The 17,985-nt window shown below is 42.7% G+C and overlaps 2 protein-coding genes and 1 pseudogene across 2 annotated transcripts; all 3 read left to right on the forward strand.

The window, feature by feature from the left end:
• Positions 1-876: 876 nt before the first annotated feature.
• Positions 877-1,044, forward strand: CTXND2 (cortexin domain containing 2). Its single transcript, XM_049765969.1, has one exon. The coding sequence runs from the start codon at positions 877-879 to the stop codon at positions 1,042-1,044; it is 168 nt and encodes a 55-aa protein (XP_049621926.1).
• A 3,516-nt stretch (positions 1,045-4,560) lies between these two features.
• On the forward strand, positions 4,561-4,907 carry LOC125997520 (U6 snRNA-associated Sm-like protein LSm3; annotated as a pseudogene).
• A 497-nt stretch (positions 4,908-5,404) lies between these two features.
• On the forward strand, positions 5,405-6,344 carry LOC125997509 (derlin-2-like). The gene is given in 3 exon segments (XM_049765949.1): positions 5,405-5,511; positions 5,513-5,840; positions 6,040-6,344. Coding segments are annotated over 3 exon segments (693 nt in total). The 3' UTR covers positions 6,298-6,344.
• The last annotated feature ends 11,641 nt before the right edge of the window (positions 6,345-17,985 follow it).

The following is a 17,985-nucleotide window of genomic DNA, read 5'->3' on the forward strand; positions in this document are numbered from 1 at the left end:
TTACTCTTGGCTTTGCACTCCAAAATAGCTCCTGGCAGGTTCATATGGGATCTGATCTGGGGATTGAACCCAGGTCAGTCCCAAGTTGACTGTGTGCAAGGCAAATACCCTACCCCCTGTGGTATCTCTCTGGCCCTAAAGTTTAAATTAATCTTTTCCAGGACTGTAGTATCTCTCTGGCCCTAAAGTTTAAATTAATCTTTTCCAGGACTGTAGTGATAGCACAGTAGCTAGGGCATTTGCTTTGCATGTGGCTGACCCAGGTTCAATACACAGCATCCCATATTGTCCCCTGAGCCTTCCAGGAGTATTTTCTGAGCACAGAACCAGTAACTTTGAGTAACCAGTAACCCTGAGTGCCACTAGCTATGGCCCAAACAAAACAAAACAAACAAAAATTTTCCTCTCTCTCTCTCTCTCTCTCTCTCTCTCTCTCTCTCTCTCTCTCTCTCTCTCTCTCTCTCTCTCTCGTTCTGTTTTGTTTTTTGCCCATACCAGTGATGCTCAGGGGTTACTCCTCACTCTGCACTCAGAAATCACTCCTGGCAGGCTTGGGGAACCATATGGGATGCTGGGATTGAACCTGGTTCAGTCTCATGCAAGGCAAACGCCCTACCCACTGTGCTATTGCTCCAACTCCTTTATTTCCTTTTTAATGTTGTTAGTGGGAGAAGTGGGTTCTGGGGTGCCTTGTGCATTATGCTTTAGATCACCTGATTATTTTATGCTTGTGCATGTAAAGTCATCGATACAAACTTTATCACTTAATAATCTTATCTTTTTTTTAACCCACTTTTGTCTAGGACAGAGAGAAAATAAAAGGTCTCCCTAAGGAGGTAGCCACACCTGGAGGAAGATGAAGCACTGGCTGTTCTCATGGAAGATTTAAGCTTATCCACCAGTGTGGATGTAGACAAAGGTTTTGCCATCGCTTTTGTCGTTCTTCTGATTCTATTCTTAATAATGGTGATTTTTCGGTGTGCTAAGTTGGTGAGAAGTCCTTATGAGGCCAGTTCCATAATCACAGAAGTATCTCTGAACTGAGTCATGAAAAGATCTGGCAGAAGCTGGAATCGTGGCTGAACATTAGAGAAAAGGCTGGATAGGCAAGAAAATTTATTTTCCATCTCTGATACCATACAAACAGAAAGGAGGAAGGAAAGAAGGAAAAAAGGAAGAAAGGAAGGAAGGAAAGAAGGAAGGAAGGAAGAAAGGAAGGAAAGAAGGAAGGAAGAAAGGAAGGAAAGAAGGAAGGAAGGAAGGAAGGAAGGAAGGAAGGAAGGAAGGAAGGAAGGAAGGAAGGAAGGAAGGAAGGAAGGAAGGAAGGAAGGAGGGAGGGAGGGAAGGACAAAGGGAGGGAGGGAGGGAAAGAAAGATTCCTTCAAATATAATTGTAATATTGACTTCAAAATGATTTCTAATTTTGATACCTTAAAAAATAAAACTAAGGTATATCTTAGAATTAATAAACTGTAGTACTAGTTCAATTCAGTTCTGTCACAATGAAGTATAAATGTGTATATTAAAGGTTGTCTAAATGTGCATAGCAAATGTGATTATTAAGAATTATCTTGGTTTTCAGTGATGAAGAACTTAGTGATTAAAATTATATTTATTAAATATCATTTTTTTAATTAAAAGAAAAGAATTATCTTGGGGCCGGAGAGATAGCACAGTGGTGTTTGCCTTGCAAGCAGCCAATCCAGGACCTAAGGTGATTGGTTCAAATCCCGGCATTTCATATGGTCCCCTGTGCCTGCCAGGAGCGATTTCTGAGCGCATAGCCAGGAGTAACCCCTGAGCACCGCCGGGTATGGCCCAAAAACCAAAAAAAAAAAAGTGAATGGGGAGCCAGAAAGATAGCATGGAGGTAAGGCATTTGCCTTGCTTGCAGAAGGTCGGTGGTTTGAATTTCGGCATCCCATATGATCCCCCGGGCCTGGCAGGGATGATTTCTCAGCATAGAGCCAGGAGGAACCCTGAGTGCTGCCGGGATGTGACCCAAAAGCCAAAAAAAAAAAAAAAAAAAAGTGAATCGGAGGAGCTGAAGAGATTGCACTGTGGTAGGGTGTTTGCCTTGCATGCAGCTGACCCGGACCAATGGTGGTCAATTCCCAGCATCTCATATGGTCCCCTGAGCCTGCCCAGGGCAATATCTGAGTGCAGAGCCAGGAGTAACCCCTGAGTACTGCCGGGTGTAACCCAAAAAGGAAAAAAAAAAAGCCAATAACTTTTCTTTTTTTTTTTTAAATTTAAAAATGGTGGCTCAATTCCCAGCATCCCATATGGTTCCCTGAGCCTGCCAGGGGTGATTTCTGAGTGCAGAGCCAGGAGTAACCCCTGAGCATCACCAGGTGGTGTGACCCAAAAATAAACAAACAAAAAAGTGAATTGGGTCAGGGAACCAGAAAGATAGTACAGCAGGTAGGGCACTTGCCTTGCACATGGCCAACCCAGGTACTAGATCCAGTATCCTATATGGTCCCAATCTCACCAGGAGTAATGCCTAAGAGAAGAGCCAAGAGTAACCCCTGAATATGATCAGTGGCTCCAGAACAAAGCAAGAACTTTTCTTTTTTTCTTCTATTTTTTTAATTTTTTATTTTTAATTATGAGAACAATGATGCAAAGAGGACAAGGTAAAGTTACAGTGAAGGGACAATCGCCCATAAACAGAGTTCTCAGAAGAAATCCCCTTGCTGATGCCTAAATATTGAACTTACAGTTAAAGAACATAAAGAAAAATAAGGCAGAACCATGTACAATTACTTTGTCCACAAGTCCCCAGATTGTAGTACATTATAACATTTCTTAGCAGTACACAAAGCAATCTAAAGCCATGAAATTTATGTGACTCCTTAAACGTTGAAGGCATAGTATTTTTTTATATTTTCATGCACATGAATATTGGTTTAAGTTAACATCAAAAGTTTAAGAGGTTTTTTTAAGGGTTAGAGTCAAAAACGGTGTTAGAGTGGTGAATATTGTTTGCATAGGCCCACCAAAATATGGGGGACATGGAAAGGAAAAGCCTAAAACAAGAACTTTTCTAAAAGTGATTTGGAAATGCAGTCATCGTGTCTGCACTCAGCCAGCTCCCTGGACTCTCTATTCTTGAAAGAAATATAAACCAAGATGTGAAAAATCATGGGTGCTTCGGCCACTCTGCTGCAACTTGGCAGTTTCCAGAGGAGAGGATGGGGCCAAGTTTCTGCCATGCTGAATCCATGTCTGTTGCACCTCTCACCCAAAAGGCCAATGAATGGCCTATGGCCCTGCTTCACCACTTCTCTACAAATCTCAGCAGAGACACAAATCTAACTAAAACTCCAGGTATGCCAATCTTTAGGCTGATACCACCAGGAAGTTTTTGGAATGAGTCTGGACACCCTCCCTCTCCTTCCCCACCTTCTCTTACTTCCAGAATACCTGACTGGCATGGACAACCCCCCACAAATGCTGCAGTATCAGCAATGGTGGTTTGAATTCCTGAACCAAATGCTGTCACACAACAAATTCTGTTATCCCCCTAGGAATACACCAATCTAAATGCCAATATGTAACTGAAATCACTTAATGGTCAAATTTCGCAAATTTGCTGTGTCTCTGTACTTTTTTTTCCCCTCTCCCTTCTTTTTTATATTTCTTTGTTTATTCTATTTTTTGTTTGTATTTTTTGGATCACACCCAGCAGCGCTCAGGGGTTACTCCTGGTCCTACGCTCAGAAATCGCTCCTGGCAGGCTCTAGGAACCATATGGGATGCCGGGATTTGAACCACTGTCCTTCTGCATGCAAGGCAAAGGCCCTACCTCCAATGCTATCTCTAAGCCCCTGTTTATTCTATTTTTTAAAAATAATTTTGTTCCCATTTTTTGGAAACAAATGTATTGTGATCAACTATATCAACTATGTGATACATTCACTTTATTTATTTTTTATTTCTAAAAAATATCTGTAGTGGGACCAGAATGATAGCACATTTGCCTTGCATACGGCTAACTCTGGATGGACTCTGGTTCAATTCCCCACATCCAATATGATCCTCCAAGCCTACCAAGAGCGAGTTCTAAATGCAGAGCCAGGAATAATCTCTGAATGCCACCAGGTGTGACAGAAATGCCTCCCACACCTGGTGCTAATACTTTTCAGAATATACTGTAATTTCTGCTAGGTTTTTTTTAGTTCCTGTGGCCCCTTTTGCCCCTCCTCCTCTGGCAGCTTTCAAACTGACCTTCACATTTTCCCTAGAGATTTCACCAATTTAGAAGTCATTAAAGGGAAGTGTAGGTGAAGGTCCATCTTTTGTAACTTCTTCAAGCTGGCAAAGGACTGCAGACCCTACTTATAAGAAGGGGTAAAATCTCATGCTACCTTAGCTCTTAATGAGACAATTGACAAGTTTGATTTTGCAGTTTCAACATTTGAAAAAGATTAGATCAGGGGAATATTACTTGAACCGATCAGCCCTGAAGCAGTTGAATGGTCCTATCTATACTTGGGAGGAAAGAGATTCCTCTAAATGGTATCAAGAAGTTAAGCAATAAGTTGGGGGTGCTCTCCCGAGACACTGGAAAAGGGCACAAGAGTTTGAAACATGGCGGACGATATGGAACAGCAACAAACTACCAATACTGTGGAAAAAGCCTTGGATCTTATTAGGCTCAGCCTAGATGAGAGAATTTATGTGGAAATGAGAAACGACCGAGAGCTTCGAGGCAGACTACATGCATATGATCAACATTTGAATATGATTTTGGGAGATGTGGAAGAAACTGTGACCACTATAGAAATTGATGAAGAAACACATATGAAGAGATCTATAAATCAACTAAATGAAATATCCCGCTGCTCTTTGTTCGGTGAGATGGTGTGGTTCTCGTGGCTCCTTCATTGAGAGTTGGCTGAGACTGTGTGTTCCATATACGGTTGGTTGCCTCCATAGATGTAGAAGATATGCAAAAGAGAAAATGGTGTGAATTTTCATATAAAGAAATGGCCATGGCTGCTTCTGTCCTTTAAATTCTTTTTTTTTTTTTTTTTTTTTTTTTGGTTTTTGGGTCACACCCGGCAGTGCTCAGGGGTTACTCCTGGCTGTCTGCTCAGAAATAGCTCCTGGCAGGCACGGGGGACAATATGGGACACCGGGATTCGAACCAACCACCTTTGGTCCTGGATCGGCTGCTTGCAAGGCAAACACCATTGTGCTATCTCTCCAGGCCCTTATATTTTTAAGCTAAATGGCATTTTAATTTTTCTCCAAGCCCTAGCTATAATTGGGATCACCAAGATGAGAAATTCTATTTTCAGGAGTTGATATGCTCCAGTTCCTTTTTAATATTTTATTTTTTTCTTAAATTAAAGATGTTCCCTTTTTACAAAAAAAAATAATAATAAGTGGAAAGATGGCATACCAGAGCCTCCGGCTGGAATACCTGCAGATCCCACCCATCAGTCAAGCCTATATTACTGCCTGTGTCCTCACAACCGCCTCTGTGCAGTTGGAATTGATCACACTTCAATCCTGAATTAATCTTTAAACATTTCCAAATATGGAGGCTAATCACCAATTTCTTATTTTTTGGACCAATTGGATTCAATTTTTTATTTAACATGATTTTTTTATATTGTTACTGTCGAATGCTAGAAGGCGGCTCTTTTCGAGGTCAGACAGCAGATTTTGTATTTATGTTTCTTTTTGGTGGATTTTTAATGACTCTTTTTGGTTTGTTTGTAAGCTTAGTTTTCTTGGGCCAGGCCTTTACAACAACGCTCGTCTACTTGTGGAGCCAAAGGAATCCTTATGTTTGCATGAACTTCTTCGGCCTTCTCAACTTCCAGGCTCCCTTCCTTTTTTTTTTCTTTTGGTTTTTGGGCCACACCTGTTTGATGCTCAGGGGTTACTCCTGGCTATGTGCTCAGAAATCACCCCTGGCTTGGGGGGACCATATGGGACACCGGGGATCGAACCGCTGTCCATCCTAAGCTAGCACTTGCAAGGCAGACACCTTACCTCTAGCGCCACCTTCCCGGCCCCCAGGCTCCCTTCCTACCTTGGGTGCTCATGAGCTTTTTCTTGTTGTCGGGGAATTTGATCATTATGGACCTCTTGGGTATAGCTGTTGGACATATATATTTTTTCTTGAAAGATGTATTTCTCAATCAGCCTGATGGAATAAGAACCCTGAAAACACCATCTGTTTTGAAGGCTGTTTTTGAAACACCAGATGAAGATCCAAATTATAATCCATTACCTGAAGAGCGGCCAGGAGGCTTCGCCTGGGGTGAGGGTCAGTGACTGGGCGGTTAAAGCAGCAGTGGCAATAATGAGACCCAGCTGGGAAAGACTCAATGGCATGCCCACTGGATTCTTTTCTGCTTTGTGTTGCAAAAGTGTGGGCACTTTTGACAGCTTGACAGATTTTAACTTCAGAAGCACTTTATGAAATGGTACACTGGTTAATCCAAAAGACATTTCCAGCAGTTTACCAGTAGTTCTTCACTACACTGAGATTGAAAGTAGAATCTCTTGGAGCCGAAAAACCTGGAGAAGCAAATGTTCTACCAACTCTAAAGTACATGAATACTTGAGTTTTATGGTATAAGGCATAGTGGTGTTTTGTTTGTTTGTGTGTGTGTGTGTGTGTGTGTGTGTGTGTGTGTGTGTGTGTGTGTGTGTGTGTGTGTGTGTGTGTGTGTGTGTGTGTGTGTGGTTTTTGGGTCACACCCAGCAGTGCTCAGGGGTTATTCCTGGCTCCAGGCTCAGAAATTGCTCCTAGCAGGCACGGGGGACCATATGGGACATGGGGATTTGAACTGATGACCTCCTGCATGAAAGGCAAACACCTTACCTCCATGCTATCTCTCCGGCCCCAAGGCAGAGTTTTATTCCTCTTCTTTGATTTATGAGGCCATGGTGTAAATGGAATTTTCAGAGAGGACAAAATAAAACTGAATTTTATCTCACTCTCAAAAAAAAAAAAAGTTAAACAATAAAAACCAAAGCATCGTAGCACTATACCCGTTCCCTGAGCATCTGTATGAAGTCAGTCTTCCTCAGGATATGCTCTCTAATACTATACAAGTGTTACAGGGAGAGGAGACTCAAGACTCTCACTAAATTCAGTAACAGCACATAAAGCATGGCCCTGAGTTACTTCTCCTAATGTCCTGTTCAGCCTAAATTTTTCCTGGTAAAGTTCTGGCTTCCACCATCCTACTCAGACTAGCAATAGCCTGTCATGCCCAGTCTACTACAACCAGCAAGGACCCTTTAATATGGTTATCCAAGAGGGGTTCGCTTTAAGTTAAGCCCACTATAATTCATTTAATTCAGTCAACTATAGAAAAATAGTTTTTCTCTCCACCTTTAAATTAAATAAATTTGGTTTGTTCCTTAGTATAATCCCAGTAAAGACTGGAGAAATCTCCATTTGGGGCACCCTGTTAATTACAGAGGATTCCTGGGAATTGGTCAAGAACAGAGTGGGTGATTTAACCAATAAAGGCATTAATTACCTGTTACATAAGGGCACCCTAGGCTTGGCCAATGTAAAGATGAGGTCAGATCAACATGAGGATGGCCTTGGATGTCTCACCTTCTGTAGGAGAGAACCTGTTCCACCTCTCTCCAGGACTGGGAGAATTCTGACCTCTGGAACTTTTCTCATGGCTAAGAGCAGGACCCTAGATACTATCATGTAGAAAATCTCCAATTTCCCTATTCCAATTCACTTCTATTGTCTCCTTGAGGTCAGCAGAGCAGAACATGTTTACCACTTAACCTCAACTCCTTTCAACTCTGTTTCCCAAAAAGATGACTCTGGGGTCCCCTAGCTGACTTTCCAGTGGTCCCCTGAATACCTTATGGCATGCCAGGGATTAAACCCGGGTCAGTCAGAAAGCAAGCACCCTACCTGCTGGACTAGTGCTAGTGCTCTGGCCCCAACTTAACTTTTTACACAGTGATTTTCTCTGGTCCTGTTTTTCCCCTTTTCTTTCCATTTGTTGAAATGTCCAGGGCTGGCACATTCTTGGTTGTGGTAGGCCAAGGGTCACACACTGTAGAACCTGAGATAACAGCAGTGTCATAGTGACCCTGAGTGAGATGGGCAGTACTTACCAAAAATAAATAAATAAATAAATATAATTTTGTAATTATGGTGATGCAATAAAATTTTTTGTTTTGTTTTGCCATATAAGAGGTGCTCAAAGCTTACTCCTTACTCTGTACCCAGGGATCACTTAGAAGACCATATGGGGTGCCAGGAATCAAACCCAGTCACAAGCAATATAAGCATCCTATCCAATGGCACTGCCCATCTCGCTCAGGTTCACCCTAATGTGGCTGTTATCTCTGTGGGGGTAATTCTGGGACTCACTGGTTGGCTGTTTTCCTGGGGTTGACAGCTGCCACCTGCAGCTTGCTTTCAGCAGCTTGCAGTTCATGGTATTCATCTTGATCCCCTGAAATGACGGGTTGGCAGAAATTAGTGATGCACAAGAAACCTGGCAGAATCACAGGAGAAAGTCTATTTCAGCCAAGGGTTGTTGAACAGCTTATAGAGACAGCCACACTTCTAGTTCTCTGCTGCTTTCCCTGCCACTTTTTTTTTAATTTTTGGGTTACACCCAGCAGTGTTCAAGGGTTACTCCTGACTCTGCACTCAGAAGTTGCTCCTGGCAGGCATGGGGGACCGTATGGGATGCCGGGATTCAAACTACCATCTGTCCTGGTTCAGCTGCGTGCAAGGCAAACACCCTACCACTGTGCTATCTCTCCGGCCCATCCCTGCCACTTTTATTAGCCAAAGTTTACATAAATCACTTGAGGATCAGGGTTGACATAATTAAGGGTACTTGTGCTAATTAACTCAGAAAAGGTAAAAGTAAAAGGTGGTTTTACAGGTATATGACAAGAATCTTGGGTACCACAAGTGTGTGACCCTTGGTGGCCCTAAAAATAATTCCCCTAAACCACCAATAAAACTTTAAAACATAGTTGGAGGGTCAAACCTCTTAGCTTTGTAAAATTAAGAAATTTATTTCATTCTGTGCCTCATTTTCCTAATAAAAAAGGAAGAGGGGCTGGCGAGGTGGCGCTAGAGGTAAGGTGTCTGCCTTGCAAGCGCTAGCCAAGGAAAGAGTGCAACCGCAGGCGTCCCATGTGCCTTGCACACAGCTGACCCATGTTCAATCCCCAGCATCCCATACAATCCCCCTGATATCTACCAGAAATAATTCTTTTTTCTTTTTTTTTTTTTCTTTTTTTTGGTTTTTGGGCCACACCCGGTAACGCTCAGGGGTTACTCCTGGCTATGCGCTCAGAAGTCGCTCCTGGCTTGGGGGACCATATGGGACGCCGGGGGATCGAACCGCGGTCCGTCTCCTAGGCTAGCGCAGGTAAGGCTGGCACCTTACCTCCAGCACCACCGCCCGGCCCCCAGAAATAATTCTTGAATGCAGATCCAGGAGTAAGTAATAACTGAGCACAGAGCAGGAGAGAGCCTGAGCACCACCCATGTGTTCCCAAAACTGAAAGTCACTCAATGGGCCAGAATACATGCTTTGCCTCTACAGGCCCTAAATTCAACATCTGTCAATATACGATCCTCTGAGAAGTATTTTTGGTGGCTCCTTCCCCCAAGAAAAAGCCCTGAAAATAACCCCCCCAAATTTTTTTAACTTTATTTATTGATTGATTTATTGTTTGATTGGTTTCTGGGCCACACCCACGGAGCTCAGGGGTCCTTCTGGCTCTGCACTTAGAAATCACCCCTGGCAGGCTGGGGGACCATATGGGATGCTGGAAATCAAACCAGGTCCCTCCTGGGATGGCATCATACAAGGCAAACACCCCATGGCTGTATTATTTCTCCTCCCACCAAATTTTTTTTTTTTTTGGTTTTTGGGTCACACCCGGCAGTGCTCAGGGGTTACTCCTGGCTGTCTGCTCAGAAATAGCTCCTGGCAGGCACGGGGGACCATGTGGAATGCCAGGATTCGAACCAACCACCTTAGGTCCTGGATTAGCTGCTTGCAAGGCAAACGCTACTGTGCTATCTCTCTGGCCCCCCCACCAAATTTTTGATGATGATGTAATTATTAACGATATATAGCATGGTGGAGTCCCCCAAATCCCTACCTTCTTCAGGGTTCATGGGATGAAAATATGGGAGTCAAGAGTTTTTTGTGTGTGTTGGGAGTTGGGAAGGACTTCCTGTGGCTGAGGCTTTCTCTTACCCTATTACCCATGTGGGGCCAATGTTCCCAGCTCTTTCCCCTGGGAGGCTGGGAGGCCCATCAGGTTACACCACACACACTATCACACTAGGAAATTAGCTGGACAAAGCAGTCATTGAGGGCCAGGACAGTCAGTCCTAGCATGGGAGGTGGAAAAGCAGACGTCATTGCTAAAGTCACAGCAGGTGCCCAGTGTTCAATATAGCTCAGGATACCCCCCGAGGGACCCAGGGAGGCTTGTGTCACCTCCTCAATGTCATTATGAATGGAAGCTTTCTCCAGGCGGCAAATTAGACCCATGACACACACGTTTGGAGTCAGCTTCCCAGCCAGCTCCTGAACAACTGCGCCTGTAGCAAGCATGATATTCTGGGCAGTCTTGGCCATCACACCACAGCTTTTCATGGAACTGTCCACAGTCTTCTGGGTGGCAGTGATGGTATGGACTGCCGTCATAAGCCCTCCATGAGGCGACACATGTCACAGATGATCTTGACCAGAAAGGTCAAGAAGCTAGGAGTACAGGAGGCATTTCTAACAATCTAAAGGCATCAAAAACTAAACTTCTAAATATAAAAATATCTCAAAGATATCATGGATTTGGTTCTAAACTGCCACAATGAAACAAACACTGCAAGGCCAGATCAGTACAGTGGATAGAGTGCTTGCCTTGCACGTGACCGACACAGGTTTAATCCCTGACATCCCACATGGTCCCCAGGAGTAATTCCTGAGCACAGAGCCAGGAATAAGCTATGAGCACCTCAAATAAAAAAGTTACAGTTATGCTATGATGTGTACAATTAAGTATGCAGTAGCATTATGTCTAAAAAGTAGATAATATTATTTGGGGTTGGAGTAATAGCACAGTGGTAAGGCATTTGCCTTGCACATGCCCAACGCAGGAAGGAGATTGGTTCAAATCCTGGCATCCTATATGGTCCCCAGAGCCTTCCAGGAGCGACTTCTGAGAGCAGAACCAGGAGTAAACCCTGAGCAATGCCAGGTGTGGTCCAAAAATAAAAAACAAACAAACACAAAAAGTAGATAATATTAGTTCTAAAAAGTACTAAATATTTAAAAAAAAATGTCTTGGGAAAATGGTACCACTAGATATCGTTGAAGCAGTGTTACCACAAATCTTCCATTTGTGCAGTCAAGTCACAATAAAACAAAGCAGGCCTGTATGGCTTAGTAATGTATTATCCAAATGGTAAAAATACCTCTTTTTTTTCCTTTTATTGATTCCAATCTTTGTCCATGAGTTAAAACAAAAATGCCCCTAGTAGAACCTGAGTGATAACACAATGAATAGGTGGCTGCACACGGCCTACCTGGGTTTGATCCCCAGCACCCCAAATGGTCCCTTGGGTCTGCTAGGAGTGATTTCTTTTCTTTTTTATTTAAAGGTAAGATATTTTATTTTATTTTATTTTTGCTTAGCCTGTGGCACTCCTGCAACCCCTTCATACCTTTTTTTTAAATATATATCTTTATTTAAACAGCTTGATTACAAATATGCTTGTAGTTGGGTTTCAGTCATGCAAAGAACACCACCCTTCACCAGTGCAACATTCTCAGCACCAATGTCCCAGATCTCCCTCCTCCCCACTCCACCCCCACCTGTACTCTAGACAGGCTTCTACTTCCCTCATTCATTCACATTGTTAGGATAGTTCTCAATGTAGTCATTTTTCTAACTGTACTCATCACTCTTTGTTGTGAACTTCATGTTGTGAGCTGGACCTTCCAACCCTCCTCTTTTTTGTCTCTGAGAATTACTGCAAAAATGTCTTTTATTTTTCTTAAAACCCATAGATGAGTGAGACTATTCTGCTCTAGGAGTGATTTCTGAGTGCAGAGCCAGGAGTAACCCTTGAAGCACCCTGGGTATAGCCCAACAACAAAAACAAAAACAAAAAACCCATGAAATTAAGATGAGTGGAGGGGTTGTAACTGAAAAGGGAAGTCAACAACTACTTACACCAGCCCCCACTTATACCTGCCTTTTTTGTATCTAACCCTTGTCCTGAAAAGGAACTCTTATTACCTTAGCAGATGTCATGCCCTTATAAGAAAGTCATCCCTGCCCCTCTCCTCCCCCTCCCCTTCTTATGGTATATAAGGATGAACAAAGAAAGCCACGTGGTCCTTTGCCTCTGTTCAGTTCTGAATGAGCATTGGACCCTGGCCGGCCAGAATAAAGAACTCACTTGAGCTTTTGCCTGAGTGACTATCTCTTCATTTCTCCATGTGGGAGCAGCACCTGGACTACCGAACCTTACATTTTTGATGACCCAGCCAGGAGTCCTTGATATGCCTGGAGCAGAGTGGTGAATCGACTTGGTGGGTTCTTAGCAGTGTGTCTTGTGTTGTTGATCGTGATTTGGTGTATGTAGGAAATAGAAATAGGGGAATTATAGTAGTTTGACTGAGGGCTTGAAAGTCCCCACTCGACGTGGATTCCGGGTTGCAGTGAACTGCCGTGGTGAACCCTATTTCTTTTATTTGGTGTGTGTTGGAAATAGAAATAGGGGATTGGTGGAAGTGTGACTGAGGGCTTGGAAGTCCCCACTCGACGTGGTTTCCAGGTGGTAGTGAACTGATGGGTTCAAAAACTATAAGTCATGATCCTGGAGGTGCCAGGAGCTTAAATTTGCTGCAGCGGGAAGACTGGTGAACCCTATTTCTTTTCATTGGAGATCTTTGTCTGTGGTTCTGTGTTCCGTGTTTTCTTTGTCTGATTTAAACATGGAGGGAAACTCTAAGAAAAAAATGCTACCTCTCCTTAGGCCAGAAAAATTGTGTGTTAAACCGGCTTTGTTATTCTAGGGACATGGCAGTGGGTGATGGAGGTTGTAAATGCCAGATTTCTCAATGGCCATAGGGGATAAATTTTCCCTGGAGAATTTCTGGACTTTGCAATCACCCAACTTTCCTGCCAGAAAGAAATGGGGCTAGCTGAAAAAGAAAAAAAAAGTGCTTTTTAAACTCCCCAGCCTGAAGGAATTCACCGAGCCCCCAGGGCAATGGCTATTGTCCTCCCCAACTCACCTGGCTGGGAAATGTGTGTGTAGGCAAAGTAATCCCAGTGGGTCCTTTACATATCAAAGAAAAATTAAGTTAATGGTTTGGAAGTCAGGAAAAAAAATTTTTAAGCGTTTAAATTTCTAACCTAAAAGTTTCTTAAAATGAACAATTAGGTGAAAAAGGTTGCAAATTATTGTGGTTGGCCTTTTAAAACAATATTGTTAACTTTGTGAATGCATGTTATTGTTACAGTATCTCAATTCCATGTTGAATTTATCTCACCAAACTTAATGGTGGATTTTAAGGTATATTTAATGTGAAAATCTTGATGGTATTAGGTTGTGAATACCTAAAGAAAAAGGAATCAATAAAATCTGGTCCTGCTAGGTGCAAAAATATTCAGCAAAGTAATTCCAAATTGGCAGCAGACAATTTAAAGTTCTGTTCCTAGGGCCCTAATGCTAAGTTCTAGTCTGAGTTTGGTGCATGTGGCAGTTTTTAGCAGCAAAACCACTCCCAAAGGATGAGTGGAGAAGAAGTTAAAAAAAAAAAAAGGGCCCGGAGAGATAGCACAGCGGCATTTGCCTTGCAAGCAGCCAATCCAGGACCTAAGGTGATTGGTTCGATCCCAGTGTCCCATGTGGTCCCTCGTGCCTGCCAGGAGCGATTTCTGAGCAGACAGCCAGGAGTAACCCCTGAGCAACGCCGGGTGTGGCCAAAAACAAAAAAAAAAAAAAAAAAGAATGTGCAAAAGAAAAATTTAAAAATGTGTACTAGGGAGAATCTGTATAATCAAATTCATGATTATTATTGATATGCCTTTAGGTTAACATAAAAGAAGTGTAAATGTTTTTAAGCATGTTATAGTGTTGTCATGCTACCGAATGAAGAATGGGGTAATAAATCTTATGAACATCTAAAAATAATAATAATAATAATAAAAGCTATTTTTTTTTTTTGGTTTTTGGGCCACACCCTGTGACACTCAGGGGTTACTCCTGGCTATGCGCTCAGAAGTTGCTCCTGGCTTGGGGGACCATATGGGACGCCGGGGGATCGAACCGCGGTCCGTCCTAGGCTAGTGCAGGCAAAGCAGGCACCTTACCTCCAGCGCCACCGCCCGGCCCCAATAAAAACTATTTTTAAGAAAAATAGTCAAGAATTTAAAAGAATCATTAAGGTTCAGTTTAAAAGTTTTTGAACATTGGTGATTGTTAATTATAAATTCTTTAAAAGTCTAAATCTGCCAGAAGTAGTGAGCATTCTTCCTGGTATTCAGAATTAATTTGTGTAATGTAAATTGCTGGTGCCTTCTGCCTATAAACCGAGGCCAGAAGACTAAGTAAACTTCTATTTTTTATTTGGTTAAATAATATTTGCCTTTTCTCTTTTCCTAGAACCTTTCAGTACCATTTTATGTCATGGCATCATGTTGCTTTGCACAAGATACAAGCAGATGGCTTTTCTCTTTGCATGAGGAGTAATCCCCATGCAGACAGGAAATCCTAAAATTGGTGAATGGACCCCAAAGCCCTCTTTCAGAGGAATAATTGGAATTGAGGTGGTGTGACAAGCAGGCACCCTTAAGCATTTGGCTGTAAAGACCGGAAAGATACCGAGATGAATGGCCTGAGTAAGGAAATTGAAGATTTCCTAGATTCTAGAGCAGCACTAACTGGCCACAGCCTGTCAGCCCTGCTCTCATCCTCCACCCTCAGTCTCAAGAGAAGAGGATTCAAGGTCAGTCTCTTCCAAATCTGAAGAGAAGTGGAACAGACAGGCCACCTCTGGAAGTTCCTGCAAGAAGATGAGATGCCCACAGCCATTCAAGATCATCACGCTAAACTGACCAACTCATCAGCCAAACCTGAGTGACTGTGATGATAAACCTGCTGTGTCTACAACCTATCCTCAGAAAAGCTCTGTAGGTAATGGGGGTGCCCCAGGTGGAGATTTCTCCAACAGTGCTGTATATGTGCAAAGGAAAAAAACAAGTTATTTAAATACCTGGTAAAGTACAAGGTAAAGGTGGAGAGAAAAACTATTTTTGTAGCTAATTAAAATTCTAGTGGGCCTAATTTAAAACTCACTTCTTTGAAGTAACTTATGTAAAAATGTTCTTACTAGTTGTACTAAACCGGATCATAAATTGTAAATACAAACATTAGTCTGCTAAAGTAACTGCTAAAGTAACTCAGAGCTGTGTTTATTGATAATGCTATACTGCTTTGTTTTCTATTTAATTTGTGCTATCATTACAGACAATAAGAACAGCTGTGCCATTCAAGTTGTACCATTTACTGCTCCAAGGCCTGATTGGGTTAAGTAATATTCCCCTGTATAATTGATCTGATCCTTTTCAGGTGTTCAGACTGCAAAAGTAAACCAGTTAACTGCTCATTTAGGGAAATATGAAATTTCACCCTACATAGAAATTAAGACTACAGTCCCTTGCCAGCCAGAAGTAGCTACAGAAAATTGATCTTCAACCATATTCCCTTTAATGACTTCTAGGGTGATGAAATCTCTAGGAAAAATATGAAGCAGAATGGTCATCAAAAAAAAAAAAAAAACTACCAGGAAAAAATGGGAACTCGTATTACCTTAGTGGATGGTCATGCCCTTATAAGAAAGTCATCCCCGCCCCTCTCTTCCCTCTCCCCTTCTTATGGTATATAAGGATGAACAAAGAAAGCCACATGGTCCTTTGCCTCTGTTCTTTTCTGAACGAGCATTGGACCCTGGCCGGCCAGAATGAAGAACCCACTTGAGCTTTTGCCTGAGTGCCTGTCTCTTCATTTCTCCATGTTGGAGCAGCATCTGGACTACCGAACCTTACATAACGTGGCCCATTGGTAGAGTACATGCCTTGCTGCAAGCGGCTTCTGTCTTGCAGTGCCAAGTGAGATTTCAATGAATTCACTTCAGGGAGAGTTGGTTGCCTGGGCCGGCGTACAGAAAAGATGAAATATGAAATCAATGAAACCACACAGAGTATGTGGGGTCAACATGTCTTCTGGCAGGAGTACAACAAGTTTATCTTCCAAACAGGGGTTTTTATAGGGGTAAACCAGTCCCAGGTGCAGAGAAGGATGTTTACCATAACAAGGCAAGGTTAATTGCAAAAGAAAAGGTAATACTCAGGGCAGCTTTTAACAACCAACCTCAAATGCAAAACAAGGATTAGGAGGAGGTAAGAAATATCTAGAAACTTGATCTTCCTGAGCTGGGCTCCATTGTTTTTGGGGTCAAGCACAGAAAGAAACCAAATCTCCTAAAAGGTGTTTTCCTATTTTCTGAGCAGAGTCAATAGCCTAGGGTCTGCCCTTGTTTACTAGAAACTTCAGCTGCAAGGACATATTTGAAAAACAGAAAAACATTGTCTTTGCTTTTAGGGTGATATATATTTAGGAAAGGGGTTCTCTTAGTAATCTTTGGTGCTGGAATTTCTGAGCCAAATTATTTGATAGAGGCCACAATTTTGCCTGATATTTACAAAGGAGAGATAGCTAAAATGAACAAAAATGTAATGCTTAGCATCTCTTTGGAAATTCTTCAACCATCCACGCAGGGGAAAAAGGTGTCCACAGCAGGCCTTTTGAGGAATCCTATGGGGTATATTTCAGTTCTCCCCACCAGGAAAATCTGAAGATACATCTGGTGGGCTGAGCCAGCCCTCCTCTCTTTTGTCTCTGAGAATTACTGCAAAAATGTCTTTTATTTTTTTTTAAAAATCCATAGATGAGTGAGACTATTCTGCTCCAGGAGTGATTTCTGAGTGCAGAGCCAGGAGTAACCATTGAAGCACCCTGGGTATAGCCCCCCCCCAAAAAAAAAAAAGCCATGAAATTAAGATGAGTGGAGGGGTTGTAACGTGGCTCATTGGTAGAGTGCATGCCTCACCCATGTATCCTCGACATCAACTTCTAGCACTCTTTACAAAAAAAAAGAAAAAAGAAAAAAAATACTTTGACCACAGATCATCTACAAAGTCAAGTTCTGCCTTGATGCATCTATCACGGCCTCGACCCAGGTTCAAATTTATTCCAGGACACATAAGTGGCATATCCTGAACACAGACCCTGAAGAGCCCCTGAACACTGCAGGGTGTCAGTCTCACCTGGAAGGAGCAAGAGGTAGCTCACGGGCCCGGAGAGATAGCACAGTGGTGTTTGCCTTGCAAGCAGCCGATCCAGGACCAAAGGTGGTTGGTTCAAATCCCGGTGTCCCATATGGTCCCCTGTGCCTGCCAGGAGCTATTTCTGAGCAGACAGCCAGGAGTAACCCCTGAGCACCGCCGGGTTTGCCCCAAAAAACAAAAAAAAAAAAAAAAAAAAAAAAAAAGAGGTAGCTCACGTTTTTTTTTTTTTTTTTTTTTTTTTTTGTGGTTTTTGGGTCACACCCGGCAGTGCTCAGGGGTTTTTCCTGGCTCTGTGCTCAGAAACTGCTCCTGGCAGGCACGGGGGACCATATGGGACGCCGGGATTCGAACCGATGACCTTCTGCATGAAAGGTAAACGCCTTACCTCCATGCCATCTCTCTGGCCCCGTAGCTCACGTTTTTATTACATCTAGACTTGTTAAAATGGGCACAACTCCCCATGGGGAGAAGAAAGAACAGACACTTCCTCAAAGAAGAAATACAAATGGGTTAAAGGCACATGGAAAAATGTTCCACATCACTAATCATCAGGAAGAGATGTAAATCAAAACA

Source organism: Suncus etruscus, chromosome 19, assembly GCF_024139225.1.
Source record: "Suncus etruscus isolate mSunEtr1 chromosome 19, mSunEtr1.pri.cur, whole genome shotgun sequence".
Taxonomy (NCBI): domain Eukaryota; kingdom Metazoa; phylum Chordata; class Mammalia; order Eulipotyphla; family Soricidae; genus Suncus; species Suncus etruscus.

Coding starts and splice junctions, on each gene's coding strand:
- CTXND2 (XM_049765969.1), top strand. CDS start 877: ATGGAAGATTTAAGCTTATCCACCAGTGTGGATGTAGACAAAGGTTTT.